The following is a 27,262-nucleotide window of genomic DNA, read 5'->3' as shown; positions in this document are numbered from 1 at the left end:
TCCACTGCTCCCGCTGAACCCAAGGGCTTCAAGGAGTGAACTGGGGTGGTTGCTTGAGCTAGTTGGTAATTCATGATCAAAAATAACGCACAGCGCGAAAGACAAGGACTGCGAAGACGACATACACAACACTGTGTATGTCGTCTTCGCAGTCCTTGTCTTTCGCGCTGTACTTATTCTTGCTTCAAGGAGGCCAGTGGTGCCTAAATCGACCGCTGGGTAGACGTCTGTCTACCCAGCGGTCGCCTGGTCGCCTACCCAACCTTTCATTCAGACATCGGCCAGTTTGACCAACGTAACGTTTTCCACACTTGAGTGCAAAACAATAAACAACACAATGTGCGCAATTAACGAACTTATTTTTGTGGTTCTTATCACAGGAAAGAGGAAAAACGTGTAAAACGTGCAAGAAAAACGTGCAAGAAACGTGCAAAACCTATGGTTGCGAACCTGTCTTAGAGGAATGCGTCATTCTAGGTCATAGTCGTAATCAGCTCACAAGAGAAATCATCGAAGCAAAGGCTATCATTGGTCTGGGCCATGCATGTGTAAGCTCACCCTCATTATCATTGTCAAGCAATGAATTGGCGTATCTCCGACTGCAGCCACAGGCTATCTGATAATGTTGCCACTTGGTTACTATCGGTTTTGTTGCTTGGTTCTTTGTAATCTTTTGATGTCACATGGTTTGCCGAGTGTATAAGTAGTCTTGTGTCACGAAATAAACCATCAGTTGGAAGTTACCGCTCACTCTGTTTTCCGTTCCTTTTGATTAGCCCTACCTCCTTCCTTATTTGCTCTTTCTGAGCTGCGCTACAAGCCTAAAGCAGTCATGACATATACGACGTTACCTCACCAAACTGGACCGAAAAAGGTGGAAGGACTAATGTGGGACACTGGACATACAACAACGGCTGAGAAAATTCTGGCGAGTCGTCAGAGGCACTCGCAAATAGCCGCAACAGCTTTATCCTTTTATCGCCCTCTCATTACATGAGCGCGCATCCCTGAAAGAGGTGGCAGAGCAGTACTGCAGGCTCCTTTCCAACGGGGCACAACCTTTGCGGCAAATTGCAAGTCGTCAGCCTAGTCCACCTCGAGTTACCCTTCCTGACTTAGAATTACCATTCACCATCGAAGAGCTCACGGCAGCAATCGGCGACGTAAACAAGTGATCATTACCTGGCCATGACGGCGTGAGTTATGAAGTGCTCGCAAATCTATGCCACACATCTCGCCTACGCCTTCTGGAGTACTACAACGCCTCATGGGATAACTGGGGAGGTTCCTACGGAATGGAAGATTGCGAAAGTCATTCCTATATTGAAGCCAGCGAACCAGCCAACAAATTACGCCTCCTTCAGACCCATATCTCTGCTTAGCTGCGTAGGGAAGCTATTCGAAAAAATCATCTACAAACGACTAAATTGGTTCCTGGAAACTGCAAAAGTTTACCCGGAGGAAATGAATGGCTTCCGGCAAAATAGGTCCGCAATGATAATGTCATTGCCTCGGTCTCATCAATTGAAGAGGAATTGGTCTCTGGAAACATACCTACTGCATTATTTTTAGACATTAAGGCAGCATATGCTTCGGTCTATCATAAAGCAATACTTGACGCTTTGGAAACCCTTGGTCTTGGAGGACGGCTTTACGCATGGATTAAAGACTATCTTCAAGGACGCCAACTTTTCATGTGTACCCCGGATGGCCCCAAGGCGCTTTATGCCGTCGAGAAGGGAGTGCCACAAGGAGCTGTGTTAAGCCCGGTATTATTTAATTTAGTCCTCATCCACCTTAGAAGAAACCTGCCCCCTAGCGTCAAAATCACGCTTTATGCGGACAACATCTGCATTTGGAGTGCGGCGCGTTCCCGCAGTACCACCCAACAACGCCTCCAGAGAGCGCTAGCAAATATATCGGCCTACCTAAATCCAAGGGGTCTGAAATTGTCCCCCGACAAAAGCGTTGCCATGGCTTTCACGAGGAGGTGTATGGAAAAACACCCACTAGTGCAGGGTGGTCGTGCCCTTCCATACGTCAAGACACAAAAGTTTCTTGGAGTGACGATCGATAGGAACCTCACATGGTCGCCTCAAGTGAAAAAACTGAGTGAGAAGATTTCCTCGGCGTCGCATGTATTCCGATTTTTAGCCGGATCACAGTGGAGCAGCAACTGTCGATCAATGGTGCTTCTCCATAAGGCCTACGTGGACGGAACACTACGACTTTACCTCCCGATCCTGCACAAAATGTCTCCCACAAGCAAGAGAAAACTCGAGGCAGCACGAAACAACTGCCTTCGCGTATGTCTTGGCCTTCCGAAGGGGTCGTCCCGCTCAGTAACTGTAGCAGAAGCTGGATGCCTGCCTCTGGAAGTGCTATCTTCGCAGGAGACGCTTCGGATACACTTCCACCACGTCATTCATAAGAAGACTCACTTTTTAAAGGATAACTCCAGAACCCGGGCTACATCTAGCTTTGGGCAGGCCGTCGGAAGCATATCTATTTCGATTCCTGGTCAGGCGTCACAAATTATGCCGCGAAACATTTTACCATGGACACTGCCCCCACTGAAAATCGTCCCATATAAACCTAGAATCAGTGCGAAAAAGAAAATCCCTCAAGCAGCTACTTATCAGATAGCTTTGGAATATATGCACAAAGAATACGCAGCCGCAACGCACATTTTCACAGATGACTCTACAACTCCACATCGTTCATCATGCGGACTTTTTGTTCCCTCTACATGGCAACGATTCTCGTTTCGTCTTGAGCGAGCGACATCATCTACTTCAGCGGAGCTATATGGCATTAGGAGGCCCTTGTTTATGTACTTCGACAGCAGCCGCCAAAGACATGGGTGATTTTCACAGACACAAGAGCAGCCCTACAAAGTATGTGGAACAGGCACAATCTTGAATCTGCCGCTTCACCAAGATAACTCCCTGCGTTACATTGACTCAGAAATGAGACCGAAAATTCCACGACCACTTCCTCGACACTTAGAGACATTGTGCCATCGTCTTCAACTGAACGTGGCATACACGAACAATTTTCTGTACCGCATAGTACTTACCACTAACCCATACTGTGATAACTGTCGCAATTAGAGACAATTAAGCACATATTACTAGAATGCCTCGCGTACCGCAACCAGAGACAATTTTTTTAGCACCAACTGGATATGATTTGCCACGAACCGTTAACGTTACCGAGTATCTTAGTTCCAATGCCCGGCCCTTCAAAACAGCGACGGGTTTTGGATTTATTGTTCAAATACATGACAAAAATTGGTCTAATAGGAAAGCTTTAAAAATTGCACACTTCCTATACAAAAGCCTAGATTTACCCACCATGTCACCTGTAAATATTAGTATCACGTCCACTCGGACATTTCATATTTATTTTTATCCTCTTTTTCTCAATCTCTCTTCTGGAATCTTTTAATCCCATTCCCCATCCCTATACAGAGTAGCATGCCAGCGGTTATATACGTGCCGGCAAAATTCTCTGTTTTTCTAATAAAGAGCCCTCTCTCTCTCTCTCTCTCTCTCTCTGTGTCTCTCTACAAGTCCGGGCGAAAACACTTTGATGATGATTGCCTATCACGCGTCCCCATTGAACCGCCGCCGCAAGACGGCGAAGATGACGACGCCTTCCTTGGAATAATAAGCGCGGAAGATTTCGCTGAACAGCAACGAGCAGACCCGGAGCTAAAAGGCCTCGTCGAGAATTTGGAATGGAATACCGACGTTGCCCCTAGGGTATTGAGGCGAGAATTGCCTTCCTTTTCGTTTCAAAACAACCTGCTCGTGAAGAAGAACTTCTCACCAGTCCGCGCCAGCTACCTTCTTGTTGTACCGTCAGCGCTGCGTCCAGAAGTACTGCACGTCGTACATGACGATCCGAGTGCTGGACACCACGAATTCTCCCGGACGCTGTCGAGGATGCAGGAAAGGTATTACTGACCGCGCCTCACTGCCGATGTCGCCCGTTACAAGACATGCCGAGACTGTCAGCAACGCAAGACACCACCAACAAGGCCAGCGGGATTACTACAGCCAATCGAGCCTCCTTGCCAACCATTTAAGCAAATTAGGATGAACTTGTTGGCACCCTTGCCGACGTCAACGTACGGAAATAAGTGGATCGCCGTGTCGACGGACTACCTCGCCCGCTTGGCTGAAACGAAAGCTGAAGTGCAGCCGATGGGGCGAAATTCTTCGTCGAGGACATTCTGCTGCGACATGGCGCCCCAGAAGCCCGCATCACCGACAGGGAAACGGCGTTCACAGAAGAGCTCACCCAAGCCATTCTACAATACAGCCAGACAAGCGACAGGAGGACAACGGCCTACCACTCGCAGACGAATGGTCTTACACGCAGCGCCTGAATAAGAACCTCGCCGACATTCTAGCCATGCACGTTGACACCGAACACAAGACGTGAGATGCGGTCCTGCCGTACGTAATCTTCACTGACAACACGGCAGTTCAAGAAAGACACAGATCACGCTGTTGAAGCCAGTTTAGGGCAGGAACCCTACGGCTACTCTCTACGCCATGTTGCCACACGTCACCGACGAAGAAAGTGTCCACGTCGCCGCTTATCTCCAGCGTGCCGAAGAAGCCCGGCAGCTCGCCCGCTTGCGGATCAAGAACCAGCGGAGGAACGACAGCCGACACTACAAGCCTCGAAGACACTACTTCGAGTACCAGCTCGGCGAGCGTGTTTGGGTTTGGACCCTGATACGCCGGCAAAGTGCAGCGGTGGCGTAGGGGCAGAGCATCCGCCTCGCGTGCAAGAGCACCGTGGTTCAAATCCCGGTGCCGCGCCATTATCCACCGGTTAAAAAAAAATCCACGTGTTGATAAAATTGCACAATAAGGCCTGGAGTGCGGCCTGATCCCGGTGACCAGAACCGGTATCGCGTTACCTCACCACAGCAGGATTGGCCACCCGGGTGCACTACTTGGCAACAACCTCGTATATTAATACAACAATCAAACCCCGGCCCCTCAGTCCCCAGCAGCTACGAAGCAACTGACCACCGCGGTGGTCAGACCTGCGACACAGCAGAGGGTGCTGAGAATCCCTGGTTCCGGACAGGCCGCCATTGGAATGTGAACCTGGCAACGTTTAACGCTAGAACGTTATCTAGTGAGGCGAGTCTAGCAGTGCTATGGGAGGAATTGGAGAGCAGTAAATGAGATATAATTGGGCTCAGTGAAAGAAGGACAAAAGAGGCATATACAGTGCTAAAAAGTGGGCATGTCCTGTGCTACCGGGGCTTAGCGGAGAGACGAGAACTACGAGCCGGATTCCTGATTAATAAGTATAGGGCTGGTAACATACAGGAATTCTACAGCATTAACGAGAGGGTGGCAGGTCTTTTTCTGATACAGGCCTACGCCCGTACATCCAGTCATGATGCCCAGGAATTCGAAAGCCTCTATGAAGACGTGGAATCGGCGATAGGTAAAGTCAAAACAAAGTACACTATACTGCTGGGCGACTTCAATGCCAGGGTAGGCAAGAAGCAGGCTGGAGACAAGTTAGTGGAGTAATATGGCATAGGCTTTAGGAATAGCAGGGGAGAGTTATTAGTAGAATTTGCAGAACAAAATAATACGCGGATAATGAATACCTTCTTCCGCATGCGTGATAACCGAAAGTGGACATGAAGGAGCCCGAATGGCGAGATTAGAAATGAAATAGGCTTTATACTCTGCGCTAACCCTGGCTAGATACAATATGTGAACGTGCTCGGCAAGGTGCGCCGCAGTTACCATAGGATGGTAAGAATTCGAATTAGCTTAGACTTGAGGAGGGAACGAAAGAAACTGGTACCTAAGAGGCAGATCAATGAGTTAGCGGTAAGAGGGAAAATAGATGAATCCCGCATCAAGCTACAGAACAGGTATTCGGCTTTAACTCAGGATGAGGACATTAGTGTTGAAGATATGAACGATAATCTTATGGACGTCATTAAAGAGTGTGGAATAGAAGTCGGCGGTAACTCCGTTAGACAGGATTCCAGTAAGCTACGGAGGAGATGAAAGATCTCATCAAGAAACGCCAATGTATGAACGCCTCTAACCCTACAGCTAGAATTGAAATGGCAGAACTTTCGAAGTTAATCAACAAGCGTAAGAGAGCTGACATAAGGAAGTAAATTATGTATAGAATTTAACATGCTGTCAGGAACGGAGGAAGCCTAAAAGCAGTGAAAAAGAAACTAGGAATTGGCAAGAATCAGATGTATCTGTTGAGAAACAAAGCCGGCAATATCATTAATAATATGGATTGAGATAGTCCAAGTGGCTGAAGAGTTTTATAGAGACCTTACAGTACCAGTGGGACCCACGACGATAATGGGAGAGAAATTGTTCTAGAGGAATTTGAAATCCCACAAGTAACGCCGGAAGAAGTAAAGAAAGCCTTGGAAGCTATGCAAAGGGGGAAGGCAGCTGGGGAGGGTCAGGTAACAGCAGATTTGGTGAAGGTTGGCGGGTAGGTTGTTCTAGAAAAACTGGCCACTCTGTATGCGCAACGCTTCATGACTTCGAGGGTACCGGAATCTTGGAAGACCGCTAACATAATCCTAATCCATAAGAAAGGGGCGCCAAAGACTTGAAAAATTATAGATCGATCAGCTTACTGTCCGTTGCCTACAAAGTATTTACTAAGGAAATCGCAAATAGAATCAGGAACACCTTAGACTTCTGCCAACCAAATGACCAGGCAGGATTCCGTAAAGGTTACTCAACAATAAACCATATTCACACTATCAATCAAGTGATACAGAAAAATGTGCGGAATATAACCAACCTGCGGTCACTAGCTTTCAGTGATTACGAGAAACCGTTTGATTCAGTGGAAACCTCAGCACTCATGGAGGCAATATGGAATCGGCGTGTAGACGAGCCGTATGTAAAAATACTGGAATATATCTATAGCGGCTCCACAGCCACCGTAGTCCTCCATAAAGCAAGCAACAAAATCCCAATAAAGAAAGGTGTCAGGCAGGGAGATACGATCTCTCCAATGCTATTCACAGCGTGACTACAGGTGGTATTCAGAGACCTGGATTGGGAAGAATTGGGGATAAGAGTTAATGGAGAATACCATAGTAACTTGCGATTCGCTAGATGATAATGCCCGACTTAGTAACTCAGGGGAGCAATTGCAATGCATGCTCCCTGACCTGGAGAGGCAAAGGAGAAGAGTGGGTCAAAAAATTAATCTGCAGAAAGCTAGAGTAATGTTTAACAATCTCGGGAGAGAACAGCAGTTTACGACAGGTAGCGAGGCACTAAAAGTGGTAAGGGAATACATCTAGTTAGGACAGGTAGTGACTGCGGATCCGGATCATGAGACCGAAATAATCAGATGAATAAAAATGGGCTGGGTGCGTTTGGCAGGCATTCTCAGATTATGAACATCAAGTTGTCATTATTCCTCAAGAGAAATGTGTATAGCAGCTGTCTCTACCAGTACTCACGTACGGGGCAGAAATCCGGAGGCTGTCGAAAAGGGTTCAACTGAAATTGAGGACGACGCACCGATCTATGGAAAAAACGATGATGGGTGTAACGTTAAGGGATAAAAAAAGAGCAGATTGGGTGAGGGATCAAAGGCGAGTTAATTACATCTCATTTGAAATCAAGAAAAAGAAATGGGCATGGGCAGGATATGTAATGAGGATGGAAGATAACCGATGGTCATGAATGGTTACGGACTGGATTCTAAGGGAAGGGAAGCGTAGCAGGGGGCGGCAGAGAGTTAGGTGATGTTTGCAGGGACAACATGGCCACAATTAGTACATGACCGGGGTAGTGGAGAAGTATGGTAGAGGCCTTCGCCCTGCAGTGGGCGTAACCGGGATTATTATTATTATTATTATTATTATTATTATTATTATTATTATTATTATTATTATTATTACTGTGATGATGATGACAACGCCGACAAGGACATAAAGAAGCTTTTACACCGCTATTTCGGACCCTACTGGATCATCAGACGCATTGATACGTAGTGCTTTGGGAGTTCATCAAGGATAACGTTGGACTCGCATGCAACAACGGCGCCAATCAACCAACTACGGGGTACAGATCGTGTTTGGATTTGGTGTTCGCCAAGAATGTAGCGAAAATTGTCGCGGAACCCATCACGGTCTACCCCAGTGACCACACAGCGATTATCGACTACCATTACTCTAACGTAAGGAAACTTTTCGTACTCCCATCAGCTGGTGTAATGCTTTTGCAACAGCTCTGAACATTCGCAAGGCCTGGACGGCGTGTCAGTTTTTTTTTCTCCTAACGTCCACTAGAATGTCGGCCCTCCCGGTACACTCACTGCTGTAAGCATTCGTTCGCTAATGAAATTAACAAGCGCACAGGCAAACATGTGAATCGATGATCGCGGACACTCGCTGCGCACGCCGATGAGGACGACGGCGGTGTAGTACCGTGCAGTATGCACAGAATTGCTATCGCTACAAAATTGCAAGGGTGTACGTGCATCCGTCAGGCATGGCAATTGACCTGGATCTTCAGCACATTTTATTGTGGAATAAGCGTGGTTTCATTCATTCATTCCTCTTTTCTAGCGTTACATAGTCTTACATTGTTCATGATGGTTTCAGGTCAACTGTCTATAGAAGTGTAATGTGCTGTCGTTCGGCGTTTATGATCTATTATCGTTCACCCGGAAGATGAACCAGAAACCATATTTTATTCACGTTTGTGCTGTCATAGCAGTGTACTCAGAAAACTTGTGCTTTACATTAACTTCACACCTACAGCGCCGCCGGAATAAAGAGAGAGTGCATTTGCGGTGCTAAACAGTGCGCTTTTATTTCTGCCATGCAGCACTACTACTACGACTTCGACATCTTGGAGTCCTTGGATGGGTCGATTCTGAAGGACCCTGTGATATCTATTGAGACGAAAGGAAAAGTACCGCGCAAGGCAAAAGGTAAGACGCCAAAGCATTAAAAATGAGCTGGCACTTCCCTTCTTCATCGCACAACACGCGTGATTTGAAGAATGCCGCCTCGTCTGCGCTCGTCCTAAGGCAGCCGCCGGGTCACTATAGGCCCACTGTCACTATAGGCCCACTGTGGTCACGTGGGAGCGCACGATCTCACACCGCCGCGTTGGCGCCAAGTACGTGTTGTCCGTTCGAGTTTTGTGCGGTCCGAGTTGCGGGCGTAACAGTTGTAGAATTTCTCGACACGAACAACGTTCGGTCGTGGTATTTCTCGTCGTGGGGAGCCGCTTCGTCTTTGGATGCTGTAGGCTATTCTTGCTTGCCTCACGGCCATGTCGTTAAAGAAATTATATACTTGGATACGTCGTTAGGACTTGTAAGCCTCACGCTCCCTGCAAACAGAGAATATTTTGCTACAAATCTTTCGGCCTGTCTTCTATGATGCGTTTTAGATTTTTGTTGGATACACGCCGCTGTACGTCGAGCAGTTTGATTTTTTTTTTCGGAACCCGTTTCCTGTCTTGTCGAACGCTTATGAACGGCTCGCATTCTACGTGCGCAAAAGCCGGAAGCAAAGAGAATGCGTGCTGCGTACTTCTGTCGCTTTCGAGTTACGTAGATTTCATTAACTCTGGCGCGCACCGTTCTAGACCTTGTACGGGCTTAAAAGATGAGCTAGCACGCACGAACGCTGGCAGGATGACCTTGCGATAGCGATGATGGTAGTCTGCACTTAGCGATCGCTTGCCGTCCAGTCTCGGGCCTTCATCGTGATAGATTGGGGCCGCGATCTACGGATGCGGCGAATAGCTCGATCCATCAAGCTACGATGTAAGCCAAGGGGTTTATATCAACGGAAGTAAATACTTTGAGTATGTTCGAGGTTTGCAAGTTTCAGAAATGTGTGAAGCTTCCCGCGATTTGCACTAATAGAGGATTGTAGCAACAAGCATTTGTATATGTCGTCCGCCATAACAATTTTATGCTTAATAAGAAGTTGCTCTGTGTGTTCAAGCTATGGTATCTCGTCTACTGTCCTAATCGCTCTTTTCTGAAGTATTTTTAGCTTATTCAAGTTCACTAATGCAGTGTTTCCCCATATTGAAGCACAGTAGTTCAAGTGGACGTGAAAGGGAGCCTGGTAAATACGTCGCTTTATAATAAGACACACAAGCACCATCCACGCGCCTCAGCTTTGAGCTAATCTGATCTATTCGCTTCGCGACGTCTCCTTTAAAGGGACACTAAAGCGAAACAATAGTTCAGTTTAGACTAATGAAGCATTGTTCGAGAACCTTGCAGGCAGTCATTCAAAAAAATAGTTTAATTTTTAGATGAGAAAATTATGATCCAAGTATCAGTATTTGAATTTTGCGCCGAAACCCCAGTGCCGGTACGTCAGCGTGACGTCAGGAATTCCCAAATATTCTTTCATATTTGAGCCGCGTTGGCTGAATAAAGGTTCCCAAAACTTGCCATGTTTAATATTCGGTTCCTTTAGAACACAATGTAGTCAATCTGTACCGCTATATTTAGTTAGTAGGCCCTAGAAGCTGCCATCAAAATCTAAGACGACACAGCCGCCAGGGGCGGGAACTGAAGTAGGCGTCGCCACCCGTATTTCGTTCTTGCGCTTTTTCTGGCTTACGAATGGTCTTATCGTTGTAAGAGTTGGGTTGTAGAACGGTAATTTACTGATGCAGAAGAAATCATTTTTCACTTTAGTGTCCCTTTAAGCTACAGCGTCTGCGTCTGCGAGCAGTTAGAAATTGTTTGTACACTTCGCGAGGGAAAGCTATGGGCGTTACTATTGGCGCTGCACTTGCAATACTTGCGATTTAGCAGTTGCGAATACATGCTCGTGATCTACAGGAGCACAAACGGAAACCCGCAAAAACGAATATAACTGCAATGTGGAAGAAACAAATGGACGCAAACTATGACCTTTTTTTACTTGATGAAAATCTGTATGTGAACTTTGCAACTGTTGCAACCTTCTCGTCATTTTTATTCCTTTTGCTAGACAATTTTTTTTGAGGGGGGGGAGGGGGGGGGGGGGCTCTAACTAGAAAGTCAGCGCAAGTCATGTCAGTAGCCTCAGTCTAAGTCTATTTCGTATATCTGAAATGCCTGAAAACATGCTTGAAACCCGCGGTATACGGGTTTTGCTGATCGCGGTAGGTGGCACGACATAGTGTTTGTCAATGGTTCTAACATCGTGGTTTCGGCGTTTCGCTTCAACCGTGCGCTACTAACTGATATCTTTGGCGATGGGTTCTGGCACACTTTTCGTTCCAAGCTTCACGGCCTGTTTAGATGGACCTTGGTATGCACTTGTTGGTGTATTCGAAGCCCTGGCTCCCGCTCTGCCTCCCCGCTTTCGTCCATGCATCGCTCGCGAGATTGAACCGTGGTCGCTTATCTGCTTCATCGACTTGGGCACGTGATGATAGTGTGGGTTTGGCTTCCTTCAGCTTATTAGGACCAGAAATACTCTCCACATCTCGGCACAATATCAGTAACAGAGCAGACCAACAATCGGCTATTATCTCAATACATGCCCGAAGGTAGGGCACCATGACGACATTGTAGCAGCTACTACGAAATCTTGAATACGAATTATGAAAACGAACCTGCACAATAAGTCAAGCGGGATCAAGCAGTGTTCCGAAGAGCGCTGTCATTCCCCTCCATTAGCGCCCCTCAGCGACTTCGCCGCTGAGGGGCGCAAATGGAGCTCCACGATGTAGGTTCCATTGCTATATATTATCACCCAGCTATTACAACTAAAACAGTACCACCGACAGATTGACAAAAAAAAAACGTCTGCCTTTAGCGATGGCTGGTCCTCGCAGAGCGCGCGCGCAACCGCAACTTCATTGTTCTCGCCTTAAGGGTCGCGTGTCATCACGTGCAAACTTATTTCGCGTCATTGATCCCCTCTCAAAAGCGACCGGCCCGGTCGCTTCAAGGGCCGCGGGCGCCCACTATGGGCAAGAGTGCCAACATGAAATCACAGAAAAAAAAACATACAGGAATGTACACAATGCTGAAGCGGCTTGCGAGGGTTGCTTATCCCTCGCGTGCGTAGTACGGCTTCATTCGTACTACGTGGACGACTTCAGCACGGGGACGGCGTCGGTTCGAACCAGGATCAGAGCTTTGAGGCACCACCTGGTAGTTCACATGACTGAGGCGGCGTACAACTTCATAGGGGCCGAAATAGCGGCGCAACAATTTCTCTGAGAGCCCACGGTGTCGGATAGGTATCCACACCCACAAGCGGTCGCCTGGTAAGTACTGGACATTCTGTCGGGTCCGGTTGTAACGGTAGGCGTCGGTATTCTGCTGGGTGCGGATGCGATTCCGAGCAAGCTGGCGAGCTTCCTCGGCTTTCTCGACGAAATCTTCAGTGGTGTCATTCCTTGTGGTTCCGTGGTCTACCGAGAGCATGGCGTATAAGGGGGTTGTAACGCGCCGTCCGTAAACAAGCTCGAATGGTGTAAACTCGGTGGTCTCCTGCACAGCGGTATTGTAAACAAACGTGACGTATGGCAAAATTTCATCCCATGTTTTGTGTTCCACATCAATGTACATGGAGACCATGTCGGCTAATGTTCTGTTTAGGCGCTCTGTTAAGCCTTTAGTTTTGGGATGATAGGCTGTGGTCTTTCGGTGGTCGGTGTGCGTCAGTGTGACGACTTGTCGCAATAACTCCGCTGTAAACGCTGCACCGCGGTCAGTAATGAGTACAGCGGGTGCACCGTGGCGAAGCACGATGTTGTGGACGAAGAAGCTGGCGACTTCAGCAGCAGTTCCTCGCGGCACAGCTTTCCTCTCCGCATAGCGAGTTAAATAGTCAGTTGCCACGATTATCTACTTATTTTGTGAGGATAACGTGGGGAACGGCCCAAGAAGGTCCATTCCCACTTGCTGGAACGGCGCCGGAGGCGGATTCAAAGGCTGAAGGAGACCGGTAGGCTTGACGGGTGGAACTTTACGCCTCTGACAGTCACGGCACGTTCGCACATAGCACTGCACCGACGAAAATGGGTGTGGCCAATAGTATTTTTGCCGTATGCGCGCTAATGTCCTCGCGAAGCCTATGTGGCCGGCACAGGCATCGTCGTGACACGCCTGTAAAACTTCCTCGCGCAGTGCCGTCGGAACTACGAGAAGGAACGTTTCCTGGCTGTTCTCGAAATTTTTCTTGTACAGGACATCGTTTCGGAGCAGTACGACGTCGATCCTCGTGAAGTGGGCGTGGGACAACAACGTCAGCTCCCTCGAGATACCGGATCATTGGAAGCAGCTCAGAGTCTGCACGTTGATAGTCAGCCATCCGCACCACGTCGACGACGCCAAGAAACGGCAAATCTAGCTCCAAGTCGGAGGATGTCAAGGGAATAGGCAAATGTGACAAGCAGTCAGCGTCGCTATGCTTATGGCCGGATCTGTAGACAACAGTTACGTCGTATTCCTGAGGCGGAGGCTCCAACGAGCGAGGCGACCTAACGGGTCTCGTAGATTGGCAAGCCAGCAGAGCGAGTGGTGATCGCTGATCGCTCGAAATGACCGGCCGTATAAGTAGGGTCGGAACTTGCTGATGGCCCACACGACTGCTAAGCATTCTTTTTCGGTCGTTGAATAATTAGCTTCTGCTTTTGTCCGACTATGACTCGCGTACGCAATTACACGTTCTGCGCCATCTTGCCATTGAACCAGAATGGCTCCGAGTCCTACGTTGCTGGCGTCGGTCCAGCTATTACATCTTGAGTTGCCGCGGTGTCATCAAAATGTGCCAGCACTGGAGCAGATTGAAGGCGTTCATTCACGCAATTCGGTGAAGGCATGCTCTTTGTCTTCCGTCCACGCAAAGGGCACATCTTGTCGCGTCAGTCTCGTGAACGGTTCTGCAATCCTTGAGAAGCCTTCAACGAAATGACGGTAGTAAGCGCAGAGGCCCAGGAACCGCTGAACAGCCTTTTTGTTTTTAGGACGAGGAAACTCGGCAACGGCAGCGAGGTTTTCTTGGTCTGGTCGTACTCCTTGGGAGCTGACCACGTGGCCTAGAAACTTGAGTTCCTGGAAGCCAAAGTAACATTTTTCAGGCTTGATGGTGAGGTTGGCCTTGCGTATATTGCGGTAAGGACACTAAGTAGCCGGGCGAGATGTTCATCGAACGTGCTGGAAAACACACCAACGTCGTCTAGGTACACTAGACACGTCTGCCACTTTATTCCAATGAGTATAGTGTCCATCATTCGTTGGAACGCAGCAGGAGCGGAACAGAGACCGAAAGGCAGCACTTTAAATTCGTACAGCCCATCGGGAGTCATGAAGGCGGTTTTTTCACGGTCATGCTCGTCCACTTCGATTTGCCAGTAGCCTCACTTTAGGTCTAACGAAGTAAAGAACTGAGCATGACGCAGACGGTCCAAAGCGTCATCGATCCGTGGCAGGGGATAAGCGTCGCGTTTGGTGACTCGGTTAAGCCGTCTGTAGGCAACGCAGAAGCGGAGTGTGTTGTTTTTTCTTTTTGCTAGTACGACAGGCGATGCCCACGGCCTTCTCGACGGCTGGATGACGTCATCATTTAGCATTTCTTGAACTTGACGCTTCATCGCCTCCCGCTCAATAGGTGACACGCGATGCGGATGCTGACGAACAGGCCGCGCCGACTCCTCTGTAACGATCCGGTGTTGCGTAACGGGAGTACGCTGGACTTTGTGTTCCGTGGAAAAACAGCAGGAGAATTCTGTCAGTAGGCCCAGCAGCTGATCCTTCTGTACATCTGCTAAGTCAGCAATAATGTGGACGCGGGTATTCAGGCTGGCGTGAGTTGTTGCATCCGGTTAAGTCACTTGTAACGTTCCGATGTCCGAGAAGTCAGCAATGTCGTTCAGGAATGCCACAGCTGTACCTTGAGGGACGTGCTGATAGTCATTGCTGAAGTTTGTCAACAAAACTTGCGAGCACTTATGCTGTATTCCAACAAGGCCCCGGGCGATGGAGATGTGTCTGTCGAGCAGCAGCGGGATATTTGCTTCGGCAATACCCTCATAGCCGTCGAATGCGTCGCAGGTGACGAGGGTAACAACGCTGCTCCTTGGCGGCACCGTGATGTTCTCGTCAACAATCCTCAAGACGTTGACATACGTGTCGTCAGTGCTGCTTCCTGCTAAGGCCTGCGCCGTCGAAAACGTCACCCGCGACTTTTGTAAGTTAATCACAGCTCCATTAGCCTGCAGAAAGTCCATTTCCAGAATTAGGTCCCTCGAACAGCTTGGGAGGATAACGAAATCTCCGAGGTGCATAAACCCACGAATGCTCACCCGCGCTGTGCATCTTCCTACCGGGGTTAGCAGATGGCCTCCTGCAGTGCGAATCTGCGACCCAGTACACTCGGTAGAAACTTTCTTCAGCTTGCAGGCAAGGTCCATGCTCATCACCGAGGTGTCCGCTCCAGTGTCAATTACCGCCGTTATTTCTTCGTCGTCTATGGTGAGGGGAACGTTCGACGTTACTACCTCTCGTAAGGTGTTTGACTCCATCTGTACGTCTGCGTCGTTCTGTTTTCGTTGTTGTCGTCGTAATGGAGGATCTTGCGTATGGTCGTCGTCAGCGGCCTCACCTCCGGAGGTTGCTGAACTCAGTTTTCCCGACCCGCCGGGCTAGGCGTCTCAGAGCGCCGCGAGTAAAGGCTTGGCTTGGTGATGGTGACCTGTTACGAGCAAGAGACGACGAACGGTGCTCCTGCCATCGCTGATCAACATTGCGACCATTCGCGAGGAAACTCTCTATTTCCGGCGGCCGTTCACCAGGTCGTGGACGAGGTGCATTCGGCGAGAATCCACGGCGCCCCACATGATGATAAGGACACATTCTGTAGATGTGTCCGGCTTCGCCACAATGAAAACAAAGGGGCTTGTGTGCGGTGGGCTGCGAGGCGGCCTGAAGCTTACGTCCATTTGTTGAGTGAGGTGTACCATGCTGCATGCACTTGAGGCTGGCGGACGGCGTACTGCTTCAGCGTAACTCATTTCGGCGCGCGGTCCCTGCTGTGGTGCCTCGTACTGTCCAGGAATATGGATGGCCTGTCGGACCTCGGCGCGCACCATTTCCACAATGGAAAGTTGTCCCACAGGGGCAGTGGTCGTCGGCATCTTCTGCAGTTCCTCCTTGACGACAGCCCTGATGAGTTCTCGCAAGACGCCAACGTCGTTACCGAGGGTAACGGCAAAGAGCTCCCTTGAAATCATGGCGTCGCAGTTGTTTTGCCTGGCCCGCTGTTGAAGGGCCTTTTCCATAGTAGTGGCTTCGTCATGGAACTCTGCAAGTGTCGTCGGCGGATTTCGAATGAGGCCAGCAAAGATTTCCTCATTGACGGCGCGCATGAGATGGCGAACCTTCTTTGTTTCAGTCATAGAAGGGTCCGCACGTCTGAAAAGCCGATTCATGTCTTCTACGTACACTGTCACTCGCTCATTCGGGCCTTGAATTCTTGCCTCCAACGCTAACTCCGCCCTCTACTTCCTGTCTCCCCTGGCGAAGGCATTGAGGAACGGCCTACGAAATTCCCATGACGTCAGTGTCGCCTTGTGGTTCTCAAACCATGTTTTCGCGGAATCCTCGAGCGCGAAGTACACGTAGCGTAGCTTACGCTCGTGATTCCAGTCGTTGAGGTTAGCAACCCGGTCAAAATGGTCAAGCCAGTCGTCGGTGTCCTCTGAAGCACTTCCGTGGCACAGATTCAGCAACCGGATGTGATTGACGACAACGTGCGATGCTGCAGGAGTGGCAGGAGGTGGTTGGTTCGTCATTCTAGTTCGTTCGGGTAGCTGTCCGTGCTGTGGCTGGAGTCCCTGAAGACGTTGGCTGGCACGTACGTGCACAGGGGTAAGCTCGGCTGAACTACTCGCCGCGCTTAGGTCTTGGCTATGCTCCGGAGATATTAACATTGACCGTATCCCGCACGTCCACCAGAAATGTCACCTAGCTATTACAACTAAAGCATTTTACCACTGACACATTGGCAAAAAACGTCTGCCTTTAGCGATGGCTGGTCCTCGGAGAGCGCGCGCGCATTCACGAACTTCGTCGTTCTCGCCTTAAGGATCCCGTGTCATCACGTGCAAACTTATTTCGCGTCAATATGAGCTATATGGACTTCATATTTTAAATCGTTGTAGCCCAGGCACGACGACATAGACATAGAAGGTACATCAGACAACACGCAGCGCTGCGTGTTGTCGCATGTATCTTCTATGTTTGCGTCGTTTCGCCTGCGCTATAACAAATTAGAAAATAGAGTTGGATGATAGCAGACCTACCGATCAAGGGTTTACCGTCGATCTACAGTGGACTGTCCCATTCGCTCTAAAAGTCCCGTAGTGTGTACCCATGTTACGCGAGCTGTGCTTAGAACGTAGCAGCGTGCGGAACCATAATAACACCTGCATTACAAGTCAAACGTTGTGCCAAACACAATTCGTGAAGCATAGCGGGGTGCCACAGGAGATCACGGGCAGACGAGATGCAGGAAACGCATATTGTGCACGGCAGCAAACAAGTACAAATGGTGAAAGTTGGGATTTGCGGAACATGTACCGGTTTCGAAAAACGTGTCCATATAAGCGTCATCTAGGTACAGTCGTGAGAACGCCTAGCGTAAACACGGGAGCGCGTGCTGCACGTAAAGCCCCTCAATTTTTCAAAAATAGACGAGAAAACCATGGCCAGGCGGCGCTACTGCGCCTTAGAGTCACTGCTGCGCCTCTCCTGACAGCGCCCCAATGTGGAAACGCCAAGCAGCGCGGTCGCGTCGTGGCGTAGTCTCCGCTTCGTTTACGTTGTGCCGTCCGCGCTTTTCTTCGCTGCTCGTTCTCACGGCGCTCCGTTTTCGACGGCGGCATATCGCCTGCTTGCGCAACAGCGATGCAAAGATTGCCGTGTGGTTTCAAGAAGGTTGCCAACGCCGACAGCTCTTTTTCGTGGCGGCAACCTCACGATAGGGGAGCGTCTGCTTCCGAACGTGTACGGCGTTGAACAAATTGTGGATGGTGATGTGAGAGTGAAAGCCAAGTGCGTGTCACAGGTGTCCGACAAGATCGTAGACGACGTCGAGTTAGAGGTACGCACCATGTTCAGAAATTTAGCCACTTTTATTTCAATTACAACATAAGTCACACTGGCAGCAGCAACTTCTGTTGTCATACTACTCGATGCCTGCAGATCCATTGGGCTGCTTCTTGACGGTTCCGTCACTTCACAAAGACATGTTCTGGAGTCTGTTTCACGCGTGTCTTACCGCTGCTCAAGAGCTGCGTCCCTGCAGTATGAAAGCACATGTCCCGGTGGTCCTGGCTGTTGAGAAGACTGTTGTGATTGCCATTGGTCTGTTTGGCGCCGCTTCCATCTGCATCGCATATGAATGAAACAGTATGTGTGCCTATTTGTTGTGGGGATGAAATTACTCCCAATAATATGTTCGCAAAGGTAACGTTCCTGTGATTGTGTGCATATATTATTCTACAAGAGTGGTACCACTACAAGTTATGATACTTGCACACTTAGATACTTAGAAAGCATGGGCAAACAGCAAACATAACGCGCACGTCTCGAGCGGCTGCTTTCCGATCTGCCGCTTCCCGACGCACGCGACGACCGCGGCTTGCATTAAATACGGTCTGCTACCACACAAAAGTAGCGCGCGGCCCCTTTCGTTACCTGCACAACTAGTAATTTAAGTTGCAGCGTTTGGAAAAGGGAAATTATTCTCTTGAGCTCGTCCATGCCGATCGCGAGGGAAAGCACAGTGCAATCAAATAAATTTGGGGGTTCTAAGTGCCAAAACCATGCCAAAACCACGAAATCATTCTGAGGCCCGCTGTAATGGGGAGTCTCAGGAATAATTTTAACCTCTGGGGGTTCTTTAACGTGCACAAAAATCAAAGCACACGGTAACAATGGTGTTCTTGCATTTTGCCCCTTTCGAAATGCGGCCGCCGTGGCTGGGAATCGAGCACGTGTCGTAGAGCTTAGCGGCGCAACACGCATGCATTTACCGCTAACAAACGGCGGATGCCACCACAATTCATCAACGCGACACGACTAAACAAACGGCCGTGCACTAAAAACAGGCATATGACTATTCCGCTTTCAAGATATTACACGCGAATGCGAAAGTATGAGACTTACTTGACTCGGCCGCGCACTGCAGTTATCCATGCTTGTCGTCTGTCCTTCTCGTACCACTTCCCAGGAAATCTGTAGAACTTCACGGGCGGCGTAGGACCTTTCGTGTTTTCGAGGCTGCTGTGGCAGTCGACAACACATCAGTATTGCGTGCCACCTTTCCTGGCTGATGAGGTCGCACTCGGCATCGCAAAAACCACGCGCACGAGCGCTCCCGCCGTACAGAACACGGGCGCGCGCCAGCGCAGCGACGACCCTCGGAACTTCCATCGGTCCGCTAGGGGAGCATTCGGCGCTAGTGCCGCGCGGGCAAACTTTAGGTTGCCTCGTCTATAGCGCCATGCTTCGATGTTCTCTGCCGCTGTCGGTCTCCCCGGTGTTTCCTCCTCCACGCCTTTTGTCGCCTCAACCTCCTCCACTCCCCCATTGGCCAATCTGTGTCACGTGGAAGCAGGCGTCAGGCTTCTGTATATTTTTTTTCTTTCCAGCGCACTCCGACCGCCATTGTTGGCCCAGTGCGACGAAAGTTGCGGAGGCGGATTGATGGCGGGATGTCGCGGGATAAAATCGCGGGCGCGGCGGCCGCATTTCAATGGAGGTGATATGCAAGGACGCCAGCGTCCCGCCCACAGGCGGCACGTTAAGGAACCTCAGCTGGGCGAAATTAATTCGGAGTCTCTCACTACGGTGTGCCCATAATCAGATCGTGGTGTTGCACGTAAAAGCCAGCAATAAATTATTTTTGTGTCTTGTGTGCCTTGAGTGTTCCGGTTACATCAACACTGCTTCCTTGCGAAAAGTTACAACGCGACAGAATACAACAGGCGCACGTAGTATACAGATATAAAATATGCACTTCAACAAAAGTATTACTGGCGAGGGGGGGGGGGGGATAATTATTTTCGGAACATCTGTGTAGTTGTCCCAACAAGTTCGTTCTTGCTTTCAAATTCCAACCACTTGCAGTGTGATATTTAAATAAATAAAAAACGATTTCATGTGCTTGTACGTTATTCAAATTATCAATACTGTTTGCGTGTGAAAACGTTGCTCATGGCCGCCACAACCCGTGCATGAGCTACACACATCTGTAAAAGGCGCGGGGCAGAAGCGGCCCTGTTGCTGGCCCCAGACAATTGGAACCTCACGCGCCGGCCGAACAAAAGTATCCGGCAGGTACGTAAATGAACTTACGAAACCACGTACACATATTTTCACGCAGTCAAAACCTGAAACGGATGTAATCACGCGTGTGTTTGAGTACACCTTGTACATGCGTCGTGTTTCATAAACATGAACTCTCAACGTCCGGACGCTTTACGTCTTAAATAATGGTCATTTTCTCAATTTTTTTTTGCATTTCCAACCCGACATTATGAAAGGGCCCCTGAAACGGTTCGGACAAATTTTGTAGGCGCGTAGGGTACAGCTTAAGTAGAACATTCGCACCACAATTTAAGTGAAGCGTTACGTATTAATGGAGCTGCAAGCGATTAGAAGTTATCCTCCTCCCTAGCTATGCTTTTCCTCCTCAACTCGCTCGCCGAGCGAGCGGCGCTAAGCTCCGCCTTCACTGGTTCAGCGTCACGATGCGACGTCACATCGCTCACTTCCGGTTGTTTAGGAGCACGCCCCCTCCCGCGCGAGACCTCTCCGCTAGCCGCTTGGCCGTCGACCGAGAGCTATCGAAGCAGCGTGCGTTGCGAGCATTCTGTCGTAGCGCCGAACGTGTCCGGTACTCCGCTAAAAACAGGCAAGCTGGTCATTTCGGCAAATGACTGGAGGCATAAACTTAAGCTGATGAAGGAACTTTAGCGTAGACGTACGTGAGCAGCCTGATCGGTCTACACGGTCCAGACACTTGCTGGCGCAGCGCTTAACCAGTCAAACAAAGCGCTAATATTGCTCTAACCAAGTGTAAAGCATTTTAAACATTTATAACTCAACGTGTTGATGATTACACCCCTGCGAAAAATACACACCAGAAGCAAAGAATACACTTCGTTGCTGCTACTGTGTATGGTTGAGCTCTGTGCCACCAGGTGGCTGCACCGTGCAGACCGTTCACATTTGCCCTTCTGCTCATCTCGTGGCTCATCCCGGCACAGTCAAGCGGCCAGACCCTGTCCCCTTGCGCTTGCGTTTGCCCTAATACTGGACTCGCGGTTTGCAGGTCGCTAGGTTTGCAGTCCACAAGGCAACAAAGTCGAATCATAGTGGTCGCGAAAAGACTGAGACCGACTCTGACCGCGGAGCTCTCGTCAAAATGGAGTACGTTGTAACACAAGCAGACGACACTTGCTGTGTGCCGGAAGTGCTGAAGTGTACTAAAAAACTATTCTTGTGTATTCTCTTTAAGTTATTTTCTTTTTACAAAAACAAAGTAACTAACATTCCAACTATTACGAGCATCATTTGTTCACCATAAAGTTGGAAAAATTATCGACCACGCGCCCTGGTCAGCCAATCAGATAGCTCGCCCATGTGACGTAATATGGGTTATTTGCATCATATGGGTAGGGGCGGCTTAAAATTCCGCCGAGCAGTGCGCTGCGATCGGCAGCGATGTGTATTTTTAAAACCTTATAATAAATTACACGCTTTACGCAGAGCACTTAGATGCATCAATTAATGATCAGAAGAACCTACTCTAACGACTCAGTACGTTTGTAGAAAATCGCCAAAATCGTTTCAGGGTCCCTTTAAGACCAGTTACCGACTGACGAAGTAAAATCTCGCCTCAAAAACTGATCCGCAGGGCTCGAACGAACTTTTCCGCGGCTTTCCTCCGGTAGCGCGCTAAGGCTGTTTCACATGCTTCGACTCGAACGACGAAAATCGGTGCAGTCGCACGCGTCGCAATGCGATTTTTAGAGGCTCCATTTCACGTGATTGCGATTTCAACAATGTGACTGGTGCGACGCCCAGGGTTGCTTACTGCCACGTTTCGTGGCACATGCTGCATAATTCTTTTATTGTAATGGATGAAACGTTTACGTTATTATATTATTGACTTTTCTTGATTAGAAGCTAATAATATGCACGTTTACTAATTTAAAAACGTTCGTTAGGATTTGTCTTGGAGTGCGCGACGGTGGTTTCTGTTGTTCAGTGCGACATGGCGCACGTAAACAGCTGTTCGCAGGTAGTTCAGCGCTATGTGTTGTCTCATCTGCCTTCTATGACCGTTTTGTTCTGCCTGCGCTACAACAGTCTCCAAGATGACATATCGACAAGTTCATATAGCTACCCCCACCGCGTATGCAGTATTCGGAATTCGGCTGCCACGAAGTCCTCTTGTCAGCCCAACAAGATCTTCGCGCTACCCGTGGTCGGCGTCAGCTTCAGGAGAAATGATGCGTGTATATTGCCCGTCATTGCGCATATGCGGTGCCTGCTCTTAGCCATATTCTGGCGCCAAACGCAACAACAAGCACCGACCCGAAAGCCCGCGTGTGCCTCTGAACGAAGCCGCAAATGGTCCGTGTGATTACTGGACCTGGAATGAAAATTGTGTTGTGAAATTCAACTTTACCGCTAGCCTGGTTCGTCCATCGCCGTGGCTGTGCTGTGAATATATATATGGGAGTCCTCTCTAAATATTTGCAAAGTCGCAAAAGACGACGCATCAAATGTTTTCAGCAGTTACCGTCACTTTTGTAGATACCTGTACGTTGTGCATAGCATTCTAATAGACACGCTTCTCGTCCACTTTGTTGTCCTGTGTGTCGCGCAAGATCGTAGGCCCACGGCAGGCGCACTCGCCGTAGAATTTTTCAGCTTTCTGCTCAGCCTCGCACGCCGCTCCCGGTTAGCCTGTTTTGCGAAAATAAATATTATTATTATTATAATCCTAATGTTATTAAATATTATATTTTCTTCACTGTAATTTACAGCAATCGTCCAGATTTCTTAAGCTACTCATGCATTTAACCTGTATTAGATCAACAGTGTTACGACATGCTTATGGGAGTCATTTCAAACTAGATTGCTCAGCCAGTGAGAGTACCAATGCGTCTCAATGTTTATTCCAATTTGGTATTCCTAAACAGATTATATTGGCAGAATTTTACGCCTGACTGCATTTCTTGCCATTCAATGTTCAGAGCTGAAAAACGGAGTCCTTGCTGTCGAAAGGCTGCTTCAATGTCGATAGCAATTAAGCTGTAATTATTCATTTCGAAAGTGCTAAGCAATGACTATATCTCTAAGCTTATCAATGCGTCTTGGTTCCACCAACACAATTACGTTTTTTTTTCTCCCTCTCATTGAGAGCCATGGAATGAATCTGTTCACTTTCATAAGTATCAGGATGCAAACATTCTGGAGTTGGTCCTGAGCATTTGTCTCCAACCTATAGTGTGCATGTTTGTATCATGTTCTGGTGTTGCAATCGCAGTGATCTACGCATATTGTTTTATTGCAACGAACGAATTTATTTAACTTGGTTTTCAAATCTATAATGTGGCCATGCAGTTACGACCACATTAATAAGGAAAAAAAGAACTGCAGGTTCAGTGTACGTGTTGAAATCGTACGTGTTGGAGTCTATGCGAAGTGAAGTTTTTGTCAACTGGTCAATTAAATGCTGTTAAAGTAACTGCGATATATACAAAGTCTTATTTTCAACAATCCAACATGTCATTTTTCGCAAGGTTTGCTTATGCACTGGATAGGTCACAACCTTAATGTCATGTAATCTTAATGCATTACACTGTTCACAAACTATACCGGAACGCAAACGGAAGTTAATGTAGATGCACTCTGCGAGACATCAACACAGTGACGTTTGTTGAGCAAGGAATGATGCGAGGTGTATGGAGATGAATGAGGGACGTGCTCATGTACTTATTTATTTATATACCTCGCAGGCTGCAACGTTGGAGTATTATGCGAGGGGGAATAAAAACGTTGTGTCCCCTCTGTTTCCCTTCCTTCCCTGCAATAATACGCACATAAATGTATGTTTGAAATGCATAAGCATTTCTATGTCTACCCAACAAGAAATTCCTCTATCCATCATGCAAGACGAATGCAATGGCTCACCACCCCCCTAAACAATGGCTCTACGGTTCTTGGGATTGGACCATGAGTGTTTTGCCTAGGCATATACAGCTTCACTGTAAAAAGAATGAACAACTTTCTGCTAGAGACCAAGGCGTACGAACAAACGAAAGTTTATTGAACGTGCTGAGTAAATGCTGCTTGACAAGCAATAAATCGAAGACACACAAAAAGCAGAAGCAAAAACTGATCTGTGTCCATACAGATCCCAACAGAAAACGCATCCATCTCTGAAAGTGTAACAGAGACCATGCTGACAAGATTCTCCCAGTGTCTACATCTACTGCATCCATAATTTCTCTAGGCAGCCGATCTCCACAGAACGCTAGCTTGTTCCTCTACAACGCACTCTCCACATCTGAGCGTGCATGGTAGAGGAAGAAGCTAGCATTCTGTACAGATCGGCTGCCTAGAGAAATTACGGAAGCTGTAGATCTAAAAATGCTGGGAAAATCTTGTCAGCACGGCGTCCGTTAGAAATGGGTGCATTTCCTGTCAGGAAACGCACATGACTTTTTGCTTCTCCTTTTTGTGTATGTTCGGTCTATTGCTTGTCAGCGAGCATTTACTCCGTGTGTACATTAAACTTTGGTTGTTAGATCATCTCGGTTTTCTTGTTCGTCCTATGTGTTCTCTCGTGCCATTTGCCGCCAGGCTATTCATTATCTTTCTTATACTGCAACAAGTCACTTCAATGGCCCTGATGATGCTTCTGAGTACCTTATAAAATCTTTTATTTGGCCAATGTAGCAAGAATGTATAGCGTGAAGCAGTAAGAACAGGGTACGCTAACTTCTAATTAAAAGGTTCATTGTGAAGATGCAGTGATCTATAAAGGTTACCGGAAAGTATTACAGCAATAAAACCTGATAAAGACTAGTGCTTGATGAAACCAAACATTAAAGCCGGAAAGGGAGAAAATACATATAGATATACAAGTCCAGGGGAAAAAACATTGTGATCACCAAGTGTGCATGTGGCTACCTTCCAAGAAACTCATATTTTTCCAATGGCATGGAACTGTAAAAATGTGCTTGCATAAGCAAGCTGTTATTCTGTGTATTGGAATAACAACAGTGTTTCTTGAAAGGTGCTAGCATGCAGGATAGGCAATTGCAAAGATTTTTTTCTTGCACTTGGAATTTTTCCGTATTTTCTTTCTGTAGCATTTTTATTTGTTTGGCTGCATCAAGCACCAATTTTTATCTAGCCTTCAAAGATGTCTTTCTTTTTCTGGGGAAAACATGGGGAAGGCGGGAGATGAAAATTCAAGACGATGAGCAACACGAGAACAAGGTGAAAGTACAAGCCAACTTTTTCACAAGTGGACCTTGAAGAAGACAAGTCCACTTGTCGAAACTTTGGCTCCTGCTTTGACCTTGTTCTCGTTTTGCTCATTGTCGTTTTTCTGGCAGTTTGTATAACTCGCCACATTTTTACTAATGAACCTCATTGTAAAGTTAGTCCTCATCCATCTCTAGTGTCATCCTGTTGATACTGCTTCATGGTACACATTCTTGCAACATTTGTGTGTGTGTGTGTGTGTGTGTGTGTGTGTGTGTGTGTGTGTGTGTGTGTGTGTGTGTGTGTGTGTGTGTGTGTGTGTGTGTGTGTGTGTGTGTGTGTGTGTGTGTGTGCACGCCTGGATTTGAATGTCAAATCGGGCCCTTGGGCAGATGTATCATTCTTCTCCTGTGCAGCCTTATGAATTCAATATCTATAGGGCAACAGGAATACGATGGACAAGAACGAAGTGACCACACAGAGCGCTTCGTTCTTGTCTGTTGTCTATCTGATGCACTTTAGTTAATAATGAATACTCTCCAACTCATCCAGTTTTCAGTTATTATGTCGGGCTAATAAGCCCGCTTGTGTCCTGGAATATCTACATGGCTATGTATCCTGTTTTTTAATTTCTGGCCATGTGCTTGCAAGTCGCGTGTCAATCTCCTGATTTTCCTGACAATCTTGTGTGATGTGCAGGCCCAGACAGCTTCTGGTGAAACCATGAAGGTTGTTGTGCAGGATATAATCTGCACTACAAGTGCTGCTTTGATTGCTTTCAGTTCAGCATTTCTAGGTGTAGGATGACCTGGAATGGTACTCACTTATATGGGGTTCAGTTTTATGTAGTGTCAGAATAGTGTTACACTGCTATTGCCACATCAGTGTACTGTGTGTGCCTGATGTTTGCTTCCATATTCATGATTAGCAACCTCCTCAGTGTGTTTAGCTGTAGGATAGTCTCCTGGCCTAATTGTTTGCCCCCATATTTCACGGTATGGGCCTGTTGTGTTTCAAGTTCAGGTGCTCCCAAGGTTGTTTCTGAAGGGAGGGGTAGTCGTCCTTGCATCTCATATGCTAGCTGGCATATGAGCCCGAGTCTTGGGACCGAGTTTTGAGCTCTTGAGGCAAATAATTTGGGCTGCAGGCTGCAACTCTACACTGTCTAGGTGCTTGTTGGTTTGCTCTTTCTCATTGAGGTATTCAAGCATGGTAAAGTCGGAAATACCTGTTGTTACCCGATGCCTGTATTCGATGAGTTGTCCTTTTTGTGTGCCGCTGGTAATTCATACCGTACCATACCTTGGACACAAACACAGCATCTGAGATTTTCCTTAGCATCCACTGTCCACCCCCCATAATTTCGAAATTATTTTTTTCACCAGGTGTAGAAATTGCTTCCCAGGCATGGCATAATTCATCATCATCATCATCATCAGCCTGCTTGCGCCCACTGCAGGGCAAAGGCCTCTCCCATGCTTCTCCAACAACTCCGGTCATATAATCTCTCTTGGTCCTCGGGAACTGTGCCTGCACATTGGAAGACAAGCAGAATTGTGGCATTACTGAAACCAGGCAAGACACGCCATGCTATGCTTTCCTACAGACCTGTGGCGCTTGCCAGTTGCATAGGTAAAACCATGGAACGCATGGTTTTGACGCGCCTGGAGTGGTTTTTGGAGAAACGTAATATATATCCAGACGCAATGACAGG

General features: G+C 48.0%; 1 protein-coding gene across 16 annotated transcripts in view; it reads left to right on the top strand.

Moving 5' to 3' along the window:
* shf (WNT inhibitory factor 1) overlaps positions 1-27,262 on the top strand; it is a 506,799-nt gene that overhangs the window by 215,408 nt on the left and 264,129 nt on the right. For 15 of the 16 annotated variants that reach the window (XR_010564459.1, XR_010564460.1, XM_070541351.1 and 12 more), the window contains exon 3: positions 8,883-8,988. The exons of the other annotated variant lie outside the window; for it this stretch is intronic. Coding sequence is in view for 13 of the 15 variants with exons in the window: in XM_070541351.1 (XP_070397452.1) it covers positions 8,883-8,988 (106 nt within the window). In the remaining 2 variants the exon portion in view is untranslated. The remainder of the gene's footprint in view (positions 1-8,882; positions 8,989-27,262) is intronic. 16 annotated transcript variants of the gene reach the window in all.

This window comes from Dermacentor albipictus, chromosome 6, assembly GCF_038994185.2.
Source record: "Dermacentor albipictus isolate Rhodes 1998 colony chromosome 6, USDA_Dalb.pri_finalv2, whole genome shotgun sequence".
NCBI lineage: Eukaryota > Metazoa > Arthropoda > Arachnida > Ixodida > Ixodidae > Dermacentor > Dermacentor albipictus.
The sequence above is the reverse complement of the archived record's forward strand: the minus strand, read 5'-3'. Positions and strand labels throughout refer to the sequence as shown.